General features: G+C 40.2%; 1 protein-coding gene across 1 annotated transcript in view; it reads left to right on the top strand.

Annotated features, from left to right (window-relative positions):
• Positions 1-23,116, top strand: part of TAF1B (TATA-box binding protein associated factor, RNA polymerase I subunit B) — a 41,772-nt gene extending 18,656 nt beyond the window's left edge. The window contains exons 8-15 of the mRNA XM_060272477.1: positions 2,019-2,118; positions 11,032-11,179; positions 14,829-15,006; positions 16,561-16,607; positions 18,540-18,630; positions 19,503-19,573; positions 20,201-20,420; positions 22,422-23,116. Coding sequence (XP_060128460.1) covers positions 2,019-2,118; positions 11,032-11,179; positions 14,829-15,006; positions 16,561-16,607; positions 18,540-18,630; positions 19,503-19,573; positions 20,201-20,420; positions 22,422-22,623 — 1,057 coding nt within the window. The 3' untranslated portion in view covers positions 22,624-23,116. The remainder of the gene's footprint in view (positions 1-2,018; positions 2,119-11,031; positions 11,180-14,828; positions 15,007-16,560; positions 16,608-18,539; positions 18,631-19,502; positions 19,574-20,200; positions 20,421-22,421) is intronic.
• Positions 23,117-23,396: the final 280 nt, after the last annotated feature.

Here is a 23,396-nt window from a genome sequence, read left to right on the forward strand (position 1 = left end):
AGCTTATTTCACTTCAGTTCTTTCTCAGCTGTTGCACAGCTGTTGCTGCTTAATACTTTGGTTCTTAAACAAGGTGGTGCTTCCTGTCAGTTACACACCCCCTTTGACAAACCTACTCCTGAGGTACTCCAAGTAACAGACCCAAGGGATCACCACACCCCTCTTAACTGGCTTGGGAGTCTTCTCTTTTTGTAGAAGAATCTCTCCCCTCCTGACTGGAATGAGACCTAAGTAGACTGTATCTTTCCAGGTTTTACTTCTCCAGGCTCAATCTCAGCCTCCCATTGAATTCCTGGCCTATTTCTCCCACAGGACACCACACACTGTCCTTCACACTAAGCTCAGAGACTCCTTTCTCTAGCTTTTGATATATTCCTCAGAGTGGATGTTTCTACCCAGAACAAACTCCCTCTCCTCTCACTCCCCATCTCCCAACCTAAAACCTGCCTTTCCAAAAACCTCTCCTTTTCAACTCCCTCTCCTGGAACCCCGGCCAATCAGAAGCTGCCGTTTGCTAACCGTTTGCTGGCAGGGAAAAAGAAAAAGAAAACACTCGGTGACCCAAACCTGCCCAGCAAAACAAACTTTTCCCTCAGAGAGGCCATCGGCACTTGGCTGATAACATGGCTTTCAAAGTTGTGGCTGCGCTACATTTTAATAATAATAATAATTTATTATTTATACCCTGCCCATCTGGCCGGGTTCCCCCAGCCACTCTGGGCAGGTAGGGTCTCAGCCTGCGTACCAGATGGAGCTGATAAACAGCTGCCCTGGACACAGAATTGACCTGCGCCTCCATGGACAGCTGTGAGTCCAAAATGACTCCCAGGCTGCGCACCTGGTCCTTCAGGGGCACAGTTACCCCATTCAGGACCAGGGAGTCCTCCACACCTGCCCGCCTCCTGTCCCCCACAAACAGTACTTCTGTCTTGTCAGGATTCAATCTCAATCTGTTAGCCGCCATCCATCCTCCAACCGCCTCCAAGCACTCACACAGGACCTTCACCGCCTTCACAGGTTCTGATTAAAAAGAGAGGTAGAGCTGGGTATCATCAGCATACTGATGGACACCCAGCCCAAACCCCCTGATGATCTCTCCCAGCGGCTGCATATAGATGTTAAAAAGCATGGGGGAGAGGACAGAACCCTGAGGCACCCCACAAGTGAGAGCCCAGGGGTCTGAACACTCATCCCCCCCCACCACTTTCTGAACACGGCCCAGGAGGAAGGAGCAGAACCACTGTATGACAGTGCCCCCAGCTCCCAAGCCCTCTAGACGGTCCAGAAGGATGTTATGGTCGATGGTGTCAAAAGCCGCTGAGAGATCCAGCAGAACTAGGAAACGGCTCTCACCTTTGTCCCTAGCCCACCGGAGATCATCGACCAGTGCAACCAAGGCAGTTTCAGTTTTGTCATACATTCTGTGATTTTCAACTCCTAGCAGTGGCAAATAATTTTTTTGTTAAAGTGGGAGATCAAAATTTAACTCCCCTAATTTTGCAATTTCTTAGGCATTACAAGCCTAGTTGTGGACTTTGGCTTGGCTCAACATTCACAACCTTCAGCCTCTTATCTGCCCCCTCCCGGCCCTTCCTCGTGTTTTTACAAGCTAATCAATTTATGAAGATCTAAAAACTGCTTTTTTTAGCTTGGGAAGTGTAGGCTTTTCAAAATTCCTCTTTACTGATCGACTAGAAGAATACAAGTCTGCAATAGAATCAGAGTTAACCAAATGGCTGTTTCTTCCAAGCACCCCCTTCTTTTTGCTCTGATTGATATTTCTGCATAGACGTGCCCACTTCCAATAATTGCACACCACTGTTTAACACGGTTTAACCCATATGGATGGGTTTCTACTTTTGCTCTCATTAATTAAATATATTTTAAATGAAATATTTAGCAGGGATTCGTGATTTCACTCAGCTGTTACGTTTTAGCTTTGTATCTATGTCTTGTCATGCGTTTTGAACTAAAATCAGTATGTACATCATGATTTTACTTCTATTCCTTACATTTAGGCTGGTAATGGATGGCCACATTCCTTACTTGAATGCTTATAAAGATTTCCCAGAGGAGATGAAGGTATATGGGACGGACTGCAAGATCTTCTATGTAAAGGTGACCTTCTGTGAAAATATTTACCCATTACATACACGTATGGTGGCTCTGATGAATTAAAAGTAGATTTTTCTTACTGATCTTACAATTTCTGGAAATGCTCTTTAGCCTCACCGGCTCCTTCCAGGCATTGTCTAATGTCTTTTATTACTTTCTGCTGTTCACTCCCCCTGGTGCTCTCACCGTTTATTTATTCTGTGGTAGTCAGCTTCTTCTTCTTCTTCTTCTTCTTCTTCTTCTTCTTCTTCTTCTTCTTCTTCTTCTTCTTCTTCTTCTTCTTCTTCTTCTGTCTTTTTTGCATTGCAGCCATGTAAAATGGGGAGCATTTTAATTTGGAGAGATGGTTTTTCAAAACATTCCTCTTTTGAATGAATACTGCCAGCACCGATCAGCTGATTCAGAGGGGCTTTCTCCATTAGTGAGAAGGGGTTTACATTGAAACTTCTGGTTAAAACAGGGTCCTCCCCCCCTTCACTCTGGCGAGACAGTCCGCGGGCAGCTAGGGTCTCAGCCTGTGTACCAGATGGAGCTGGTAGCCAGCCGCCCTGGACACAGAATTAACCTGCGCCTCCATGGACAACTATTATGCCTTCCATCCCCACCCCCACAGCAGCTGTTTCATTACTGGCACCTTTAGCACATCCTCAAAATGCTATACAGTATATGCCTACTAGCTCCAAAGGGTTGACCACCCCTACCTTTGTTTATAGATTGTTGGGCATATTTTAATCCGTTCTAAATGTTTGCATACAAGTAATAAACCGTACCATTTTCATAGGATATTAGCTCTTTCCTTGTTTGGTCCACTGCCATAGAATTTCCATGAATATTTTTCTTCTGTACAGTATTGGAATTTTGTAAATACTGTGAGCATAAAGGTTTTTTTTAGATTTTTGTTTGTTTGTTTGTTTGTTTGTTTATCGTTTTTCAGATGTTTCATATACTTCATGTGGCATATCCATCTTAAAGTTCCTGGTGAAACTGTGTCTTGAAAATTATTCCCTTCATCTTTGTTTACCCCTTGAGGTGCTGGAACTGTAGGCTAGAAACTGCACAGTGAAAGATTAAAAGCATTTGATACTGCTTCCTTAAATGTTCTCCAGGTGTTATTTAGGAAATGGAGAAGTTGGGACAGCATGGTAATTAGTAGTCATCTCCTCAGTGTGCCTCACCCTTTCATTTCTGATTACAAATTCTTCCTTGGTGGCATTCAGCATCAGCCACCTCAATGAATAAAAGCTTCCAATGATGCTTTTGGAAGGAGCTGGAAGACCTGAAGATAGTCATTTAATACTGTACCAGAGTGAAAAGACTTAGGGTAGAGTCATTCACAAAGCACACGTTGCCCTAGAACAAAACTGTGTTTTGCTTTAGTGCTGTGGGTTAGTTAACTGTGTTAGTTCCAAAATTCACTGGGTTCATAAATGTATGTGTGGCTGTACACTCTCCTTTCCAACTACTACAACCAGTTGCCTAAGGCTTCAGGAGGAAGAAAAGACTTCGCTATTGCCCATGGACCTCATTTCTCTGCTGCTCCTGGTTCTAGAGAGAAGTTCAGGAGATCCTTCCTTTTAGCCTCTCTCTCCTGAACTTATAGGCAGCCCTCAAAACTATATTCATTTCCTGTAGTACCCTGCTTCCAGCCTACACTGACATGACTAGGTCCTTGTTCAGAAGGAAGTAAGGCTTTGCTTCCAAGCAGGTTCTTGTTTCACTCTTGGCCATGAAGAGCATTTTGGACCACGGCACCAGGACCATTTTGGACCAGGTTGTCTACTAGAAAGACGCCACCTGTCCTTTCCATGGATTGACTCTGATTCCTACCTGCATTGGTCTCAATGACACAACCTGATTTCATGCCAGTTATTCCTTGTAGTTGGGCAGGGATGCTTTAGTGAGCCAAGTGAGTAAACGTGGTGGTTATGGACAGGCAAACAGGATGTTCTGTGTCAGGTGTGTGTGTGTGTGTGTGTGTGTGTGTGTGAGAGAGAGAGAGAGAGAGAGAGTTTCAAATCATGGTTAATTTTCTCAAATATGCTGCATCTGGCTTTCATTTTACCAGAAGGATAATGAAGCTTTGAAGTATGGATATATATTTTTTGATCTGTCCCATTTTACTTGCCGTGCCTATTTGAGACTTACAAGATGAAGCATTTGAGTTCTCAAAAAACCTCTCCTTTTGTGCCCAAAATAGCAGCTTCCTTGTCTTTCCAGTTAGGATTTGGGGACCTGAACCTCTTCTGTTCAATCTCTCTCTCTCTCTTTCTTTTTTTAATCGGTTTGGAGTTAATGAAATTAACAGGTGCCACACATAAATAGCATTTTATTTTCTCTCTTGAAACAGCTTCAGAAATGACAGTAAGCAAGGGTGAGGCTCTTTAAAAAGAGCTGAGGAGGAAGTTCATTTCTGACATTTATTGTAATCAGGTGTATCACGGGAATCTGCTGTTGTGTAACAGAAACTCTGGCTTGTCCTTACCTGTTGAAGCATTGCTTAACAGAGAAGGAAGATAGGCTTATTGAAATGTTGGTCAAATTCAAACTAATTTTGCTTTCTGCTATTATCTTTTAATATTTGTGAGGGAGAGAAGCTGAATTAGAGTGTCGACAGGTGTGGCTTCATATGATTCCCTATATATATATGCCAGTTTAATAGTGTTATTCAAGCAGTGAACGTTCTTTTCTGCCGTGAAGTGTAATCCGTGATGAATAACCCTATGGCTATCCTCTAGCAGCAGAACAGAATTCGTATATGGTTGTGTGAATGATTTAAACTCGTTTTCTATGTAGATCTCTTTGCTCATGGCCTGAGATGCGTGAGTTGATCTGTGGAGACTGTGGTTGGGGTGTACATGTGCAAGTGTACAAACCATGGGAGAGAAAGAAAAGCCATTCTTACAGTGTGTGAATTGGACTGGTGATTCCATATTCATGCAACATGCTGATCAGGTTGCACCAGCTATTTCAAGATGCATTGAAGGTGGTTAGGGCAAGGGGAGGGCATAGTCTCAGCGAGAAACATACACAAGCAGCCCAACCTAATTTCAAATTTTCTAACTTCTCCCCCAGTCAAATCTGGGCTTACCACCTATACGGCTGGTGTTTCTTTTCCCACGAGAGCTTAATTTCATTGGTATTGCCAATGACTGTTTCTGGCTCCGAGGGAATCTGCTTCCAGTATCTTATCGCCATAGCTGGGTGTTGCATCTCCTTCACAAACTGTTTATTCCTTAGAGCAAGCCAGGATATTAGGCAGCTCTCTAAGTTACCGTAAGCTGTAGGTGGTTCATGCACATATTAGTTCTTTCCTGCCATTTGTTGGCCCTTTAGCAATCCCAAGGCACACCCTCCATTTGTTACATCACCAGGAGCATGTGCTTCACAGATGTTAGAAGATATGTGTCCACCCTTTGCATCGCTGCTCTCTCTATTTTCTAAACATTCCTTACCTCCTCTGTATTCCCATCACTGTTTTTAAGAAACTTGAAAATTCAATTAGTGGGAAAACTGTTAAAAAATAAATTGTTAACTGTTAAACTGTTAAAAAATAAAAAATAAATTCGTGTTTGCAGTAATGCTAAAAAGGAAAATAAAAAAATTCCTTCAGTAGCACCTAAAAGACCAACTAAGTTTTTATTTTGGTATGAGCTTTCGTGTGCATGCACACTTCTTCAGATACACTGGAAACGGAAGTGTCAGGCCCTTATATATATAGAGAGAGAGAGGGTGGTGGGGGTGGGTGGGGATGGGTGATGGGATTTTCTTTTGGAAGGAAAAGGTACAGAAAAGGAAATGAAAATGAGTCCTAAAATTTGTCTGAGCCCGCTTATAGTGCTGAATATATTTTTATTCTTATGCTTTCTTTTTTCTCTATGAACATTTCATTGTTCATAATTATTATTATTATTATTATATAAATGCATATTCTGCCTTTTAGGGGAAAATCCCTTTCTTATAAGGCTGTAGAGTAATATTCAAGCTGTCTTTAAAGATAGCCTCATAGACTGCATTACAACAGTCGAACCTTGAAAGTGCATGGGTAATTCTTTTTTAAAAATAAAAATAAAAATCATTTTATATTAAATTCAGTTGGAAATACATGATCATTTCGCACACCCCACTCGAGTTTAAGGTTGTATGGTACAGTTATTGACCTATTGCAGTTGTTGGTCAATCAGGTGTCTGAATCACTACGGAAATCTGCCAGACCTGTTTGACTAGAGTCAATAGCAGGACATGGAAAAATGCATACATGCCACTGAACGTATTGCAGTTCTTTTCAGAGATTTGAAGGTGCTGTGATAAGACCATTGCTGCCCACACTTTTTCTTGTCCTGCTTCATTAGGGGACAAAACACACCAGTGAGGAATGGAATTATTAGATATAAAGCTCCCCTTCCTTGTCTGAAAGATAGAAGACCCAAACTTCTGCCCTGTGTTAAGTGTTTCCATTACTCTGCACCAAAAGCTATGTCTTCGTGATAGAGAGATTGACCATTGTTATCCATTTACCGGTAGCTGTAGCAGCAGTAGTTTCTTCTAGCCTTCCTTTAAAAAAAAAAAAAGTTTATTGTGTTGCTACAGCTGTACAGTATGTGGTCCGGACCAGGGTGGATAAAAATCAACGATTTTATTTTTTAAAACTAGTGATTTAAATCGATTTGATTTAAATCAAATCCACCCTGGTCTGGACATCATTTTCTTTCCCACAATGCCCTGGATGCAGCATTAGTTCCAAACCATTGTTTCAAAGGGTGGAAATGGCAGCCACCACAAAAATACAATAGCCTCCATTGGTAGCTGCTATACTCTCCCTTCGTCTGCACCCAGTTCCCCAGCAGGAGCTAGGCCAATGAGAAACAAGCTGTGGTGGTGGTGATACTGCTCATGGCAACAGCACAATAAAGTTGTTACTATTGTTTAAAGCCCTAAAGAAAGCTACTAGCGGTACCAGTGGTGAAAAAAAGTTACCTCCACCCTGAGCCTGGTGGTTGCAAATTTCACCGCTTTCCCTTGCCTCTCAAATTACCGTAGTTTTCCGTGTATAAGACTATGCTTTTTTAACTAAAAAATAATGCTAAAAAAGGGGGTTAGTCTTATACACAGGGGCAATTGCCCCCTATTTTCTTAATTTTGAGTCCCCCAAAAATAGGGGGCGTCTTATACATGGGGGTGTGTTATTGACGGGAAAATACGGTAACTAAACGGTTCCCACTTTCTTCATCTGAATGAGGTTGTGAAGTTGGGGGGGCCACTAGGGTTTACTTCTGATGTAGCAATTTTTAATCCTTACAATCCTACCTGTTTTAAAAAAAATTCCAACAGATGTATGAACTAGGTGAAAGGATGTAAACACTAGCAGGCTGAAGGAAAATACAAAACAATTACAGGGAAATAATGAAGAAGGAATCTTAATCTGATTTGTATTTTAGAAATGTCTGTGTAGAAAACATTGAGTCACTAGGTCATTGTTATTTCATGTACCAGTTTGGCTGTAAGTTTTGCATTTGGCAGTCAATGGCAATATTGTCATTGTCCTTACATAATTGGCAACTGGTTGCACTGGTGTTGTTGCATCATAAATTTCTGTATCTACAATATTCCAGTATAGTGTGATACTCTTAATCGCATATGTGACATGTTTACTTTTACAAGTGATTTTTGCGGGTGTTTTGTGATAGAAAGTTGACTGACTCATAGGGTATTGAAATTCACCAGGTAACTCCCACTGAGCTATAGCTCTGAAATTTAGCACACATGTACCTCAAGAATTACTTTAAAATTTCTGGAAGTGTTATATTACTTCCTTTTAAAAAAGGCTCTCCGTTGAAAAAAAAGTCACCTCTGCCCCGGATGATTTAGCTCCATGAAACTGAAATTGATGCAAATGTAGCTCAAAGTTATTAGAGAAGCCTGAAAATTTGACAATATTTTTTTTTACTGCTAGCCGTTAAAAATTAAGGCCTGAAATTTAACTCATAAGAGAGGCTGCTGGCATTCCACTAACAGGGAGTCCCGCTGCTTATTTACATACTTGAATTAAGCTTTATTTGTGTGTGTGTGTGTGTGTGTGTCTTCCTATCCTGAGGTACTTGTTGTGGGGGGAATTGTGGGAGCAACACACTTTCCAAGCAATACAGTACAGGGAGGTTAAAAAACAACAACCCTCCTCACCTTGTGCTGAGCTTTCAATGCAGAGGACATCAACATCTTGAGGGCATAATACTGCCCACCCCTGTGCTATATTGGTGTTCACTAATAGATGTACAGTGAAAATCTCAGTAGTATAGATTTGCCAGAGGAGGCATTGGAGTGACCTTGGGTGGGATAAGTTTGCTACTCCCCTGTTTCTGAAAGTTCCAGTTCTGCTCTAAATTATATGGCTAAATACATACTTAGGTTGCCTTTTGTATGGGAAAAAAAGTCCTTTATAAGGGAAACAGTACAGTAGTACTTGTATTTGCAGGAGTATTTCTGTCTCTATCCCACTCCCCACCCCCCACCCCCGATGACACTGTCCAAATAGTGGAATTGTAATCCAACACTTAGAATTGTTTTTCATCACCAAATAATTAAAATTAAGCCCTGGGCTGTGACAGATTTAACATAACGATCTGTTTCATTTTAAATAAACATCTTTGAAAACAAGACTAATACCTCTTTCCTCAAAGTAGTTTAAATGTTTATATGGATGTTTGAGGAAATAATTCAGGTAGAAGCATCATTCCCAGTGCTCTAATTCCCTCCTGTTCATCTAGATTAGGGTCTTATAAAAGATAGTATGCCATGGTGGTAGAAGAGAGGCCAGCAAAATGCCCCAATTTTTCAAGTGAAGAGTTAGACTATTAGTTCTGGTGATACATGTCTTGGTCATAATAATGCAATGCTCTTTCAGCTTATGTCCTGGGGGGGGGGGGACTTCAGCAGCTTATTCAATTGAGAGAGCTAGTTTAGGGTTGCCATAAACCAGGACACCCAGGGTTTTCGTTAGGAAAACCCCAAAGTTGTTGAGCTTTTCATTTCTTTTTTTCTTTTTTTACAAAAACACAAATTTTCAAATTGACTTGCCTAAGATTCAAGAAAAACCACCGCCTTTTGGAAATTCCCCCCGGATGTCAATTCAGCCTTTGAAATCCTGGTAATGTCTGGTAATAACCTAAGATAGTTGGATGCTCAGTTTTATTTTCATCCTGAACAGGGCATATTTTTGATGGTTAATTTTTCTTTATTAAATATTTACAACGTTATTCCTATACTTCTTATGCGTGCGATATCAAGGAAAGCATATTTCTTCAAACTCGTAGCTCTCGTTATTAAATAAACTTTGACTACCTTTGACTACCTATCCTGAAATGTCTGAAGACCGACGTAAACCCTGATGTGCAACAGTCCTGTAAAGCATGTATTTCTTGTTTTTCAAGAAAAGTGCTTCAGGCAAAAAGGTTGCTTTTTTTTAAAAAAAGAAAACTTGCTGCTCTGAAAGATTGCAAGCATAATACAGCTTGTAGACATTTTACATGCATGAGTAAACTTTTTGCTGGAGTTGTGTATGCCTTGTGCTATTTGTAGACTCCAGGGGAACCTGAGAATGCTTTTATTGTTGGTTTATTCATGTGTTTGTTTAATTGGCATTATCAAAAATGAAACTTTTGAATGGATGTCTTGTTTTCAGAATGCTAAATGCCTAGAAAAAAAGGAAAATAGACAGAGCTGTGTTAAGATTATCCCATCGAGACTGAAACATGTATGTGCTACTTATAGGCACCTGTTTGTAAGTGCAAACTTGATGTTGGATGTGATCTTTTTGGACACGGGCAGACTTCCACAAAAGTTCTCGCCAGAGGCAAGGATCCTTGACTCTGTTGAGAAGAACATAGCAGCACACAAAAGACCACTTCCTCCATCAAGGCCACAGCAGATTGAAGGGACAAAAGATTACCTCTTCCTCCAAACTTTCTAGCATGTGTCAGAGAAAATTGGGGAGAAGAGAAGGTTTGTGGTAACAAAGAATAACTGGCTAGCAATCCAAGCCAACATCTCTGGGCATCCTGGCAATACGTCCGTCCCCCCCTTCCTCCCAAGCAATGAGAGCGTACTGTATATGTTTGGGAGCAGAACTCTGCTTGTGGTTGTTAGGATCAAACTCAACATTTCTTAAGTGTTTGTTTGTTTGTTTGTTTTAGGTTCCAATAGTACTTTTCATGTTTTAAGTTCAGCAAACTGTTCTACAGTTGCAGATTCTCTTTCCTTTTTCTTTGGTTTGCTGTGGGGTGAAACCCCTTATCTCTCTCTTATTGAACTGAGGCCAAAATCAAATAAATCAGGTTTACATTTCTATCTTAACGATGCTGCCTATAACGTACCCTGAAGCTATCAGAAAATAAGTTTGATTGAAATGAAATATGACTCATCCATTTATATTAGAAAATGGTTATTGCCTTCTCTATTCATAAAGTAATATGAATCAGTGCATTAAAAACCTAAAGGCATACTTTGAAATAACTTTTCTAAAGCTTTCTGGAAGTTTTAGGATCGCGTAGGTTTGCTTTAACTTGCTTTTCAGCTAACCGTGTTAACCGGTATGGATGCCTTATCCTTCGGCTTATGTTGTAAATAGGACCTTGTGCCCAAAATATTCCTCAAAGCAGTTAAAAGCAGCAATGATGTGTATTTACAGGGCTAAAGAGGTTCTAGCTTAACTGATAAAAGATCTTTTTTTGGTTTTTCCTGTTGTTGTATTTATGTTTTCATTAGGTGTTTCTCAAAAGAGCAAAGAAAGTTCCAGGCCAAAAGAACAACTCAGCATTATGCTTGGTGCTTTGTGGAGTCCCCCAAGAAGCAGCTCAGATTTCTATATAGGGCAAATGTGCTTTCGTTCAAATGATGACACTTATTTTCTATTTTGTTTTCCAGTCTTGGCCTGAGTATGAAGATGTTCACAAAAAGACGCAGGCCCTTGCTGTATACCTGAAGCTACCTTGTTTTCCAGATATAGCAGAAGGCAGCTTCCTTCATCCAAACATTCTCTGCATGAAGTATTTGATGGAAGCTAATTTGCCTGGTAAGGGCATGGGGGGGAGGGATGTGTTTTGTAACACCGAATTTAATATTCACCCTATTTTTCCCTCAAAAACAAAAATACATTATCAAGTCCTTTTAAATCTTCATGTTGGTAGTATCATGGGGACTCCTATGGCTTTATATTTGAAACTCATGGCTGATGCTCTAGGATCTGTCAAACCAAGCCAATGGCTCAAAATTTATGAGCGAGCCAGTGTGGGACAGCGGCTTGGCAATGAACTTGCAACTGAGAAATACAGGATCAGATCCCTGCTCAGTGAAGAAGCACAGGACAAGGTTTCCCAAACTTGGGTCTCCAGCTGCTTTTGGACTACAACTCCCATCATCCCTAGCTAGCAGGACCAATGGTCAGGGATGATCGGAATTGTAGTCTAAAAAACAACTGGGGACCCAAGTTTGGGAAACCCTGGCATAATAGGTAACAGGGTGGGTTTGCTTTAAATCAAATTGGTTTAAATTACGATTTAAATCACTAGTCAGTAAAACTTGATTTAAATCATATTTTTTTACAGAAAGACTCATTCTTGCTGGTACAATGTTAATATTTACAACCAGATGAAGGTTTCATTTTTGGAATAATAAATTTTCAAAGTAGTTTTAGAAATACATAGACAGATAATTAAGAAATTATGGTGAGGTTTAATAAGTTAACTGTTTATATTTGGACAACTTTTCTGCTGTACTTTATCGGAAGGAGAAAAATAATCATTTCCTTAATAATAGTTCAAACAATTTATTTAACTAAAACAACACTATCGCATGTGTATCCATGTTTGTTAACTGATGTGGTTGAACGGGTTGTTTAAATAAAAACCTAGACTGAGTTTTAGCACACATGAAAAACTTAAAACAAATCCTTATTTCCTGATGACTATAATGTAACTTAAATAGAAAGCTATCTATTTCTTCTCCAAAAGCATTTTATTTTAAAAATCCAATTTAAATTTAAACATCCAATTTAAATTTAAAAAAATCGTTTTTTTATTTTTTTAAAAAAGCATTTCCCCACTTGGGAAAGCGACTATCTATTTGCCAAGCCTACCTCACCTGGTTGTTGTGAGCTCAGTAGACAGAATGTATTCCTCATGGGTGTTGAGTTAAGCTTTCAATTAACTTCTTCCCTGGTACTGTACTAAAATAATTAAAACAAAGTCACACTCTAAACCTTTTTGGTATATGAAATCCTGTTTTTGAATCCACTGAATATGAAAATAAAACTTGACTAAATATAATGATAGATCATGTCCGCAAATGTTTTACTTACTTCACTGTCTCTTCTATGCACTTTCATATAGACACATATTCATCTTCTCTTTATTACAAGAAGGAGTTCAAATACTTAATCACTAGGGCAGCAGCAGAATTAAAGGAAAGTACTAAATGTTTTCCAGACACATCTCTCGAGTTTTAATAACACGGCATGAAAAAGAAGGTTGATCCTCTTTACTGCTGATTCATGTTAACAGAACAATTAAAGTCACTTATAGCTGACCATTTGATTCTACCCAATCACTCCTTGGAGAAAATGAGATTCATATGTAAGAAAAATAAGGTGTTCCTCAGTATTGCTGGGATACTGATAGGATACCTATGTAGGTTTACTAAGAAATAAGTCTCATTAAGTTCAACGGGACTTTCTCTCAAGTAATCGTGTATAGGACTGTAGATTTAATGTCTTCCCTTTAGATTTTATTACCTTAGCTTTTACTATGTATTTTGAATGAAACAGATTTTTTTAGGTGCTTGAGTGAATAGGACTGTTGTTCTTAAATCACTTTTAGATATATTGTAGCGTTTCCACTACAATATGTGGAATGTTTCCTGTTGAAACATTTTATTTTGGTGGTAATTTTCAGGAGCTCTGGTTTGGATCAGAGTTGGATCATTGTCAACTATTAGTATCCAAACCAGACTTTCTCAACTTTGGGTCTGTAGATGTTGTTAGTCTGCAATTCCAGTCATTCCTAGCTAGCATGGCCAGTGGTCAGAGATTTTAGTTCAAGAACACCTGCGGATTCAAGGTTGAGAAAGACTGGTTTGGATACCAAAAGTTGACAGTGCTCTTAGAATTCCAGATGTGATATTCAGTATTAATTTATTCTGACTCCTCATGCTGCTGCAGTAATGAGATTCATACTTGCATAACCAGCTGCTTTCAGGTGAGAAAACAGCCTAGAAATATGAATATAAATAAACTAGAATAACAGGGATGCAGGTGGCACTATGGGTTAAACCACAGAGCCTAGGGCTTGCCGATCAGAAGGTCGGCGGTTCGACCTCCTATTTCCGTGCGCTGCTCTGGTTTCGCCAGAAGCGGCTTAGTCATGCTGGCCACATGACCCGGAAGCTGTACGCCGGCTCCCTCGGCCAATAAAGCAAGATGAGCGCTGCAACCCCAGAGTCATCCACGACTGGACCTAATGGTCAGGGGTCTCTTTACCTTTACCTTAAACTAGAATAGGAAGCAGGCTGTGGCATGACCCTTCTCTCCAGTGGAAATTCCTTGCTCCTTTCAGCATTAATTAGGGCACAGTGCTGTTTGTCCCATTGTCGGTATTAATCATGGTTAGCTTTTAATGAAGGATTGAACTGTTTTGTTAGTATTAGCTTTGGTTATACCATGATTGATGCTGATGAAGGAGGGAGGGAAATGACACAGCAAGAAGGGAGTGAGATCCCTGAGCTTACTCAGTCTTAAAACCATGTTTAAGAGAATTGGGACTGCTATGTTATAATGCCAGTCCTGCGTGTACCTTTTGAAAACTGCAAACCACAAATGGATCTGATTGAGGAAGGTTATCCAATCAAAGTTAAACCCTGTAAAGTTCCATTGTCCTTAATGCAGCACAGATTAAAGCAGAAACTTAATGCTCCAACTGAAATTAATAAACACTTTGTGTCCTAACGTACAGCAAAAATAAGGTTTTCACGTACAGCAAAAATAAGGTTTAAGTAGTACTGCTACCACAGATCGATAGGTTGCCTTGTATGTTAACATTTCTTCTTTTAAGAAAAGGTGCATTTGTACTTCTTTTTTGCGCCACTTTAACTGTAGGTACAATTTTCACATTGCTGTACAGGTGTCTTCGAAGACACAAGGAACACAATTTCTTACTTTTCCAGTTTAGCAAGGATGTCATGAATCAACTACCTCATCAGATTCCAGAGGGTTTGTCAGTATACTCTGAAATATCACCAGCATTCACCTGCCTAAATTGTTGTTTCCCTTCCATAATCAGAAACAGTTCATACACCTCACTGGTGACCCTGTTTGAAAGTAAAGCTTTCCCCCACAAACACAATTGGGCACATGAAAACAAGCTCAACTAATCTACTAGGAATAGAGCTACACTCACACATCTATTATGAACAAACTTTTTTTTTGTACCTTCAAAGACTTACGGTATCAGTGGCCAGCTGTGACAAGACCTGGTGGAGCAGTATTGCGAGCCAAATGGGGAGGCCTGGCTAGCCTTATTAGGTCTGGTTCCCCACCATTGGACTGGATAAACTTCCAAGGTTCCTTCCAACTCTAGTTATCGACATGGAAGCATAAGGATTCTTTCACCAAATGTGTTCTTTGTGTTGGACTTCCGTAGCATTTGAAGTTCTTCTTCTTCTTAATTCAGATGATATGCACAAGTGGGCATGGAGAGTGGTAAAAAAAACTGGCATTGGTGAAACGGACTTCCTGACACTTCGTCCTGAGAATAAATCAGCTCGGAATGTGAAATACGATATTCTTGCCGTAGCTGTGGTGGTCGTGGTGCTGAAAATGCTGTTCTTGCTGGATGACCATTATGAATGGTAAATGTGCGCTGCTGTTATAACAAACGCAAGCTTACCGACTTACTGCAGTTCAGGGCCACAGAAATCCTGGACTGCTATTATTACCGCTAAGAACTAGCCCAGTGGTTCTCAAAGGGTGTGGTGTGGCAGGAGAGGATGGCAAGCGTGGCAGGAAGATTCAAGGACAAATAAATGCTTATACATTTCAGTGTAGTATAATATCAAAACGTGTGTTTTTTTAATTTGCAGAATATGGCTCAATATCTTTTCAAAATGAGAGTATCAACTGGTACGGAGGACAATCCTAGTTGTGATCCAGAATCACTGTTTGAACAGAGTGCTGGAGAATAGCATTGGCTATTCTTCTGCAGTTCTCCAACTCTGACCAATATGAAAGATCAGAGAAGAGAAAGGCTTCTTTGTGTTGATGAGGAGATGAGAGTTTGTCTGTCTCAAATTAGACTTAATATAAATGAGATTGCCTGGCAAAAGCAAGCTCACACCTCTCATTGAGTTTGTATACATACTTAAGAGGCTCGTTTATAATTTTCTTTTGGGAATGATTCATGTTCTTACATCGCTGCATTGTTTTATATTTTCTGGGTGTCCCATGATCATATTAGAAAATTGTTGTGTTCTGTGGTGTGAATTAAGCACTGCGAGGAGTTGTTTCTTTTTGTTTCCCAATGTATTTCTTATCAATGAAGACAATGGTGTGAGGCGAGTAAATTTTTATTATGGAAGTGTGGCGCAGAGAAAAAAAAGTTTGAGAACCATTGGACTAAATAAATGGAACATTGAATAAGAGAAAGATAACATATTGCTTCCTTTAATTATTCAATTTGTGTATATTCATATAGCATCTAGAATCCATGTTGCCATTTTCCTCTTGGTCAGGCAGAATAACTGTGCAGCACAGCTCTGAAAGGGTCTGGTCTTATTGGACATAGCAGTGGTTCAAATGTTACTTATCCCAGTCCAATTTGCTTCAAGCTGTTTTGGATGTTGTATTTTAAAAATTTGGAACCCTATGGCTAAGGCAGGGTAGTAAATCATCCTCATCCTTGTAATGTGGAGGCAGAAAAGGGTGTGTTTCAGGCAGCGAGGGGTGTAACACTTGTGTTGTGTTGATCACATGAGTGTCCACGTCAGAGTTGAAACCCATCTCATCCCCCACCAGATGACAGTGGATTCTTGTATGAAGATGTTCCATGTAAGTCAAGCCCAATGCAAATGGATGGTGTCATGACCCTGGGGTCCGACTTCCCCTCTGGGGGATGAGGCCAAGGATTTGGAGAAATAATTGGAGGGTAAGGGTCTATATCCTGCAGAGCTAGCCACTATGGTCCCCAGTTATCCAAGAACTCCAACACAGGAGGAGGCCATTCACATGGGATGAGCAAGGTTTGAACTAGCCCTTACAATTTTCAATTTTTAACCTAAGAGATAAGGTCTTTGGATTCATCAGAGTGGCTCAGATTTTAAATATGCTTGAGTAGTTTGAAAAAATGGGGACCATGATTTCAATATATATATATAAAAACCCTCTGAATCTGTTGGATATATTTTCAGGTTACTAGCAGACTATGCCGAAGAGAGAAACAAAAAGAAAGAAGAAGGTACCAAAAACTTTAGAAGAAGCTTAGTAGAAGTTTTGTATTGCCAACTATATTTTAAGATGCTAGCTTACATGCAAGACAGTTGTGGAAGCTCTTTCAGTAGTGTATGTGAATTGAAAAGAAAGTTTAAGTCAAACGAATGTATGAAAGAGTTGGCCAAATCTACATGTGAAAAAGGAGCATTTTACATTTGCATGTGGCTTCCGAACAGTATCTGTGTGACTGTAGTCTCTTAAATTTTAGATGCAGAAGTCGCATAGAAAATGCTAGAAACTGACAAAGGCTCAGTTTCCAGAGACTCTAGTGCGGATGTAAGATAGCTCATCCCTCAGTTTCTCTAAAGAGATCAGGGACCGGCTGCAGAATCACATGCTTCCTCCCCTCTGTTCCTATCTGTCCTCATGACAGTTGCCCTCACATTTCCCAGCTGGCTTTAGCCTTGTTTAAACCTAACTAGTTTTCTGTTAACTTGTGATCATTGCTGTATTCCCAACTATGTAGTAATGATGTGGTCGGCAGTAGATCTAGTCCAGGGGTAGGCAACCTAAGGCCCGTGGGCCGGATGCGGCCCAATCGCCTTCTCAATCCGGCCCACGGACGGTCTGGGAATCAGCATGTTTTTACATGAGTAGAATGTGTCCTTTTATTTAAAATGCATCTCTGGGTTATTTGTGGGGCTTGCCTGGTGTTTTTACATGAGTAGAATGTGTCCTTTTATTTAAAATGAATCTCTGGGTTATTTGTGGGGCATAGGAATTCGTTCATTCCCCCCCCAAAAAAAGTCCGGCCCACCACATGGTCTGAGGGACGGTGGACCAGCCCACGGCTGAAAAAGGTTGCTGACCCCTGATCTAGTCCCTCAAATAAGTCTCGCAAGATGGTGTAGGACAGATCATCTGGTTTGAATCTCTCCTCCCTTAGAGAACATCCAATAAGAATTGGGCTCATGGATATCTGTTAATACAAATATGCCCTTAAAGCTGGATATCCTAGAATGCTGAAAAACGAATGCAATACTTTTAATCACAGCTTAACAAGAGTCAGTATAGTGTGGTGTCAGTGTTAGAAACGGAGATATGAAAGCTAAGAGCTAAATGGCACCTTAAACCTAGGCTATGTGCACAACAATCAGATGTCAAAGAGAAAAACAGCTACCAGATTTTTAGAAGACATCTGAAGGCAGCCCTGTTTAGGGAGGCTTTTAATGTTTAATATATTATTTTATTTCATTTTCTGTTGGAAGCTGCCCAGAGTGGCTGGGGAAACCCAGCCAGATGGGCGGGGTATAAATAATAAATTTTTTATTATTATTATTATTATTATTATTATTATTATTATTATTATTATTAACAACCTAATGTCCAGGTGCGCTTTTTTATAACAAGAATACAAAGCTGAAAGTGAATTAACTGCAGCTAAAAGATTATGTTCTCTTCTCCAGTCTTCGGAGAGTAGCTAGAAGTGGGGAGGCAGAAAAAGGTCCTCCTTCCATTCCACTCTGCAGCTTTAATCTGAAATCTTAGGTGCAGTACTGTGCCCAGAGCTCAGAAACTGCTTGTGCTAATGAAATTCCCCGTCGCAAAATGTGCCTAGAACAATGGGAGTTTCAAACCCTGCATGGTGTATGTGGAATTGGAAATGGGTGACCCAATGATCAGGTGGAATGAAATGGGACCTTATCTAGAGAGGTCAGAACTTGACTCACTATCTATGTTATTGTACCACTCAGTACAGATTATGTTAATGAACTTTACACGAGGCAGCATTGGAGGATGGTTTAGAAACTTCAGCAGTGTATGTGGAATTTGATGTGGAGCTTTCTTGGTCTTCTCCTATCTTGTACAGAAATAATGAGACCACACTGATTTAAAATTCATTGAAAGAAGGATGGAATAAAAGTGAAAACTTAAAATTTGTTCATTTTCACTATAGGCTGTCCAGTGTTTGATATTCGAAAATGGTACCTAGTTGTAAAGAATGCTCTGGATGTGGAGCAGAAGAAATTTAATGAAGGAAGAATCAGGTATGGTGTTCATAGACTGACCGTCTCTGATTTGGGTTGGAGAAATTAAAGGGGTTATGATAGCAATGGGCAGTACCTGAAGATATGAATTAAAATGGGTAGACCCATCTGTAATGTCTTAGAAATCTGTCTCTTTGTAAATGTTTTTGGTGGGTTTTTCTTTTTTACTTCTGATACCATTGCTGACCCAGGGACCCAGGTGGCGCTGTGGGTTAAACCACTGAATCTAGGGCTTGCTGATCAGAAGGTCGGCGGTTCGAATCCCTGCAACAGGGTGAGCTCCCGTTGCTTGGTCCCAGCTCCTGCCCACCTAGCAGTTCGAAAGCACATCAAAGTGCAAGTAGATAAATAGGGACCGCTCCGACGGGAAGGTAAACGGCGTTTCCATGTGGGCCACATGACCCGGAAGCTGTCTGCGGACAAACGCCAGCTCCCTCAGCCTATAGAGCGAGGTGAGCGCCACAACCCCAGAGTCGGACACGACTGGACCTGATGGTCAGCGCCTTTACCTTTACCATTGCTGACATTTATTTAAAGTGAAAGGAATGGGAGGGATATTTTGAGGAATGTATGGGAAAGGTTTCTGTAGAAAGTAGCCTTGGTGGGGAGGGATGATTAAGCTCTGGTGGAAGGGGTTTTAGCACTACACTGCTATTTCCCCTAAGTAGCAGCAGTGGTATTAATGGAAGATATTTCATTTTGGCATTTTTGGGGTGAATGGTGAAACCAAACAGGTGGTTGTATTCAACTGTTCTATAACAGGTTTAGATCATAGTTAAGGATATGGTTGTTGTGATCCACTGTGTGTTGTCTTCTCTTTCCTCCATCCCCAAATATTTCTTTTTTCTTTTTCTTTTCTTTTGCATCTTCAGACAATTATGGAGATGTGAGAAGCCACTATTGTTTTTTGTCCATGAAACATCTAATTTCCTCAAGAAAAGACGTAAGTGGCTAATTCCTTTGCTCTTCCTTTCCTAAAACATTACTCTCCCCTCGCCCCCCAAATAGGTTGAATTTAGTTCTTAAGAACCTGGCCACATTTGAGGCATAAGGAGGTAGGAACAGAACTACCATCTGCTGTAAGCCTTACACGGCTCAAATATGTAACATTGAACCATTCTCCCAGAAAGCATTTTGGAATACTGTATTCTTGAGGCCTTCCTGACTCTGCTTCCTGTGCTGCAAATAGATTGACAGCTGCACGCTGGGAAAAGAGAAGAACCTGACACAGACAATGCTAGAGTTAGAGTAGTCCTTTCTGGAAGGAAGGAAGGCCACACTCCTCTTTTTCCGTATATCAGTTCTTCTCGTGTGATGTGTTGGAGATTATTTAAACTTTCCATTAAAGTGCCTGTCACGAGACACCCAAATTCTTCAAGAAGATGCTAAGTTCTGATAATTTTTTTACTATCACCAGAATTACTAAGGTTTTTGGAGAATAACTTATATTCAGCATTTGGGTGTGCCTTGTGAAGTTTGCTTCCTTTATAGAAGTCTTCCAGCCTTTGTTTCTTTCCGAAACAACCTTTAAAATGTTTTGTGGCTCATTGTTACATTTCGCTTTGTACAGAAATGGTAGTGGACCTTCAAAGGCAGTTCCAAGCACTTTCTGGTTCTGTGGAACCTACTGAGAAGCGGAGCCCCTCAAGTTTCCAGCTAAATTGGACTGAGGAAATAGATTGTTTCCACAGGCACAGCCTGGTTGGGATTTTGCAACCAAAAGGCGGCAACACATTAACAACTCTGAACAGAAAGTATTGGTTGTCTACAGCTACACTGTGCAAACGGAAGTAAGTATTTGACATCCCTGTAGAAAATGTGTGCTAAATGTGTTAGCGTTTGTGAGAAGAGTTGTAGAATGTGTTGACTTGAATATAATAATACTAATACTAATATTTTATTACTTATACCCTGCCCATCTGTTACATTTTGCTGCCTTTCAGGTATCCTACATTTTTGCCTCTCTTTTTTTTAATTCATCACCAGTTTGGAAGAAAGATACAGTATTATGAACAAGAACATATGGTAGAGGACATTAAAGTTTGTGTCAGTATATTAATCACAACATCCTTTAATGATAGATTTCTTGTTGAACAATATATGTTATTCTGCCAACAGGCAGTGTGAGGTGGGAAGACATGAGAGAGAGAGAGAGAAAGAGAGAGAGAGAGAGAGAGACCTTAAAGATTTGCATACCGGTACATGCTACTTTCTTGCAGAATGCATGTATTCAAGTAATGATTCTGGCTGCTGAAAAATTAAATGTGCTGCTTTTTGCCAGTTCTGTAGTGTTAGCGCTTTGAGGCTGTGCTGTGTCGGTGTCAAACCTTTATTTTAAATCAGATCTTGGGATCTTGAGTAGCCTTTCCTATGGTCAGTACCAGTATCATTCTTGATTGTGGCTACGTCAGATAGAGAGATTGGTTCAGGGTACACTATATAGCAAGCACTTACAAAAAAACTTGCTGGGTAGTAGACCTAACCACATGAAAAGGCAGTCAGTAGCCTGTGGCTATGTGATAAACCCAGATTACCTACCGATAGTTCCTTTCTTTCTTGCATTTCTAAGTGGCCCAGGTGTTGGTCACCTCTATAGTACACACTTAAAACTACCAACCAATAAAGCTTTTAACCATCTTCCATGGTTAAGAGATCAGAAGTAGATTTTTGGAAGAACCAAGACTAAATACATTACTTCTTTTTTGCTTAAAAAGGTCAATTGTATATACTTCTCACATCCTCTTGTACTTTTCCACATAAGTAAGAACCAAGAGATACACATTTGGATTCTGGAAACATTTGTCAAGGGAAACTTCCTTCTCCTAATTGACAGGTGCATGTTTTCCTTACTTAGGTCTTAACACTGGCTTTAGTCTGGTACTGCTCTTAAACTGTTTCCCAGTATATTCCAGGGGCTAAAAAGCTGGAGATAGGTGTTTGTTTCATCTTTTGTATCCTGCTGTTCTATCAGCAAGAATCAAAGTGACTTCCAAATGGAATAAGACAGCGTAAAATAACATCTATGAAAGACGTGCAACTGAGCTTCCTCCTTCTCTCTTCTTCCCTGCAATCTGCCTTCAAAGTCTGCCTGGGTGGCCCTATGAAGCAGATTTTGGGGTCATGTGGGGAGAGGAGAGGAAGGAAGAAGTCCTGTTCTGCAATCCTATTGCTGCTGCGTTGGATACAGCCCCGTACTTCTAATTCAGGCACACAAACAGTAGCACTGTGGCTCCTTAAAACCCAAGCAGCTTGGAGTCTGCTGTGCCCACACACAACTGTTTATGTGAAGCAATTTACTACATAAATCTGGGTGCGCATGATGGTTGGAAGAGTGAAACTAGCAAATTTGCACAAGAGCTATTGAAGGCAGCTTGCCATATGAAGGCAGCAATATAAATCTTTGCTGTTTATATTTTGAGCAGCTCCCATGCCACACATTTCACTGCTTTGTGTGAACAGGGCTTTAGAATTGGTTTCTTTAAAAAGTAAGAATCGGGTTCAAGGTCTTCCGCATTCGTAAATTCTTTGTACAACCGTGCCTAAGTTTCTGTCTCTTGAGAGTGAGTTGCCTATCTTTAAAGCAGGGATCATGTGGCTCAACAGGGTTGTTGAAAGCAAGCAGAGCAAACACTTACAAAACACTTTGCAGATTACAAGTGCTGTCTATAAATGCTTAGCTGTAGTGGTACAAGAAGGGTTTGAATAATATTGATAGGATGTGTACCCGTTTTTCTGGATATTGTAATTTGGAATAAATTTGTGGGCTGTTTTCTATTTTTCCCCTTTTCTAGGAGGTGTGGTCATTCGGCATACTTTAAAGAATCAAATTTCCCTCATGCCTACCAGTTTGTTTTAAATCTGTTCTCCTTCATCCTGCGGGTGAACCCGTCTCTCATCCATGAAGAAGTGTGCGCAATTGAACACAAACTCTTCGATTTTGAACTTCGTACAAAATCCATACTCTCCGAAGTTGGGAAAGGTAGAAAGCTTTAAAAACCAAAGACTCAAGAGAGTGAAGACCTTCTGAAAGTGCAATAACCTATCTGGAAAATTCATACTCGTTAAGTGAGATTTACTAATCTCATCACATTAAGACAGATGCAGCTGCTCTGCAATTTGCTTGTACTTTAGATGTCACGTTCCTAGTCCAGCTACCACAGTTTGTTGGAGCAGAAACAAATGCCATGTTGGGCTGCTTCGTAAAAAAAAAATACTTGGCTTTTTAAATCAGTTTCTCATTTGCATCCAGACTGGGAAGTTTTGATTACAAACCATATTTATTAGATTGAGAATGCGATGTCTGAATTGGACCTTCCAGTTAGTTGCAGGGTGAGTGATAATTTGATCCACTAAACTAAACTCTGTTTTTCCCCAGTGATATTGTAAAATTTTCATGTGTTTTTATACATTTTGAACTTCTTGTTCACTGTTGTAATAACAAAAATATATTGACATATTTTGAAATAAACCTCTCTTTTTTTTCAAATGAATTTGCCATTTAGCTACTTCTTAATGCTGTGATCCTACAATCTGATGATACCTTACTGTTTTATCAGTAGAGTTGGCTGCTCCATGAGGCAGAGATGCATCTGCTTCAGGTGGCAAGTTCTGTGTTGCTTAACATTGTATTCCCCACACACACCCAGCTTAGAATGGGGGGAATCCACTTTGATTATTTTTTTAACCTCAGGTGCTAAAATGTATTGATTGGGCTTGCCCCTTTGTGGAATTCCTTTAGTTCTTTGGAGATTTGTAATGGCATAGGA

This window comes from Zootoca vivipara, chromosome 3 (genome assembly GCF_963506605.1).
Source record: "Zootoca vivipara chromosome 3, rZooViv1.1, whole genome shotgun sequence".
Classification (NCBI taxonomy): Eukaryota; Metazoa; Chordata; class Lepidosauria; order Squamata; family Lacertidae; genus Zootoca; species Zootoca vivipara.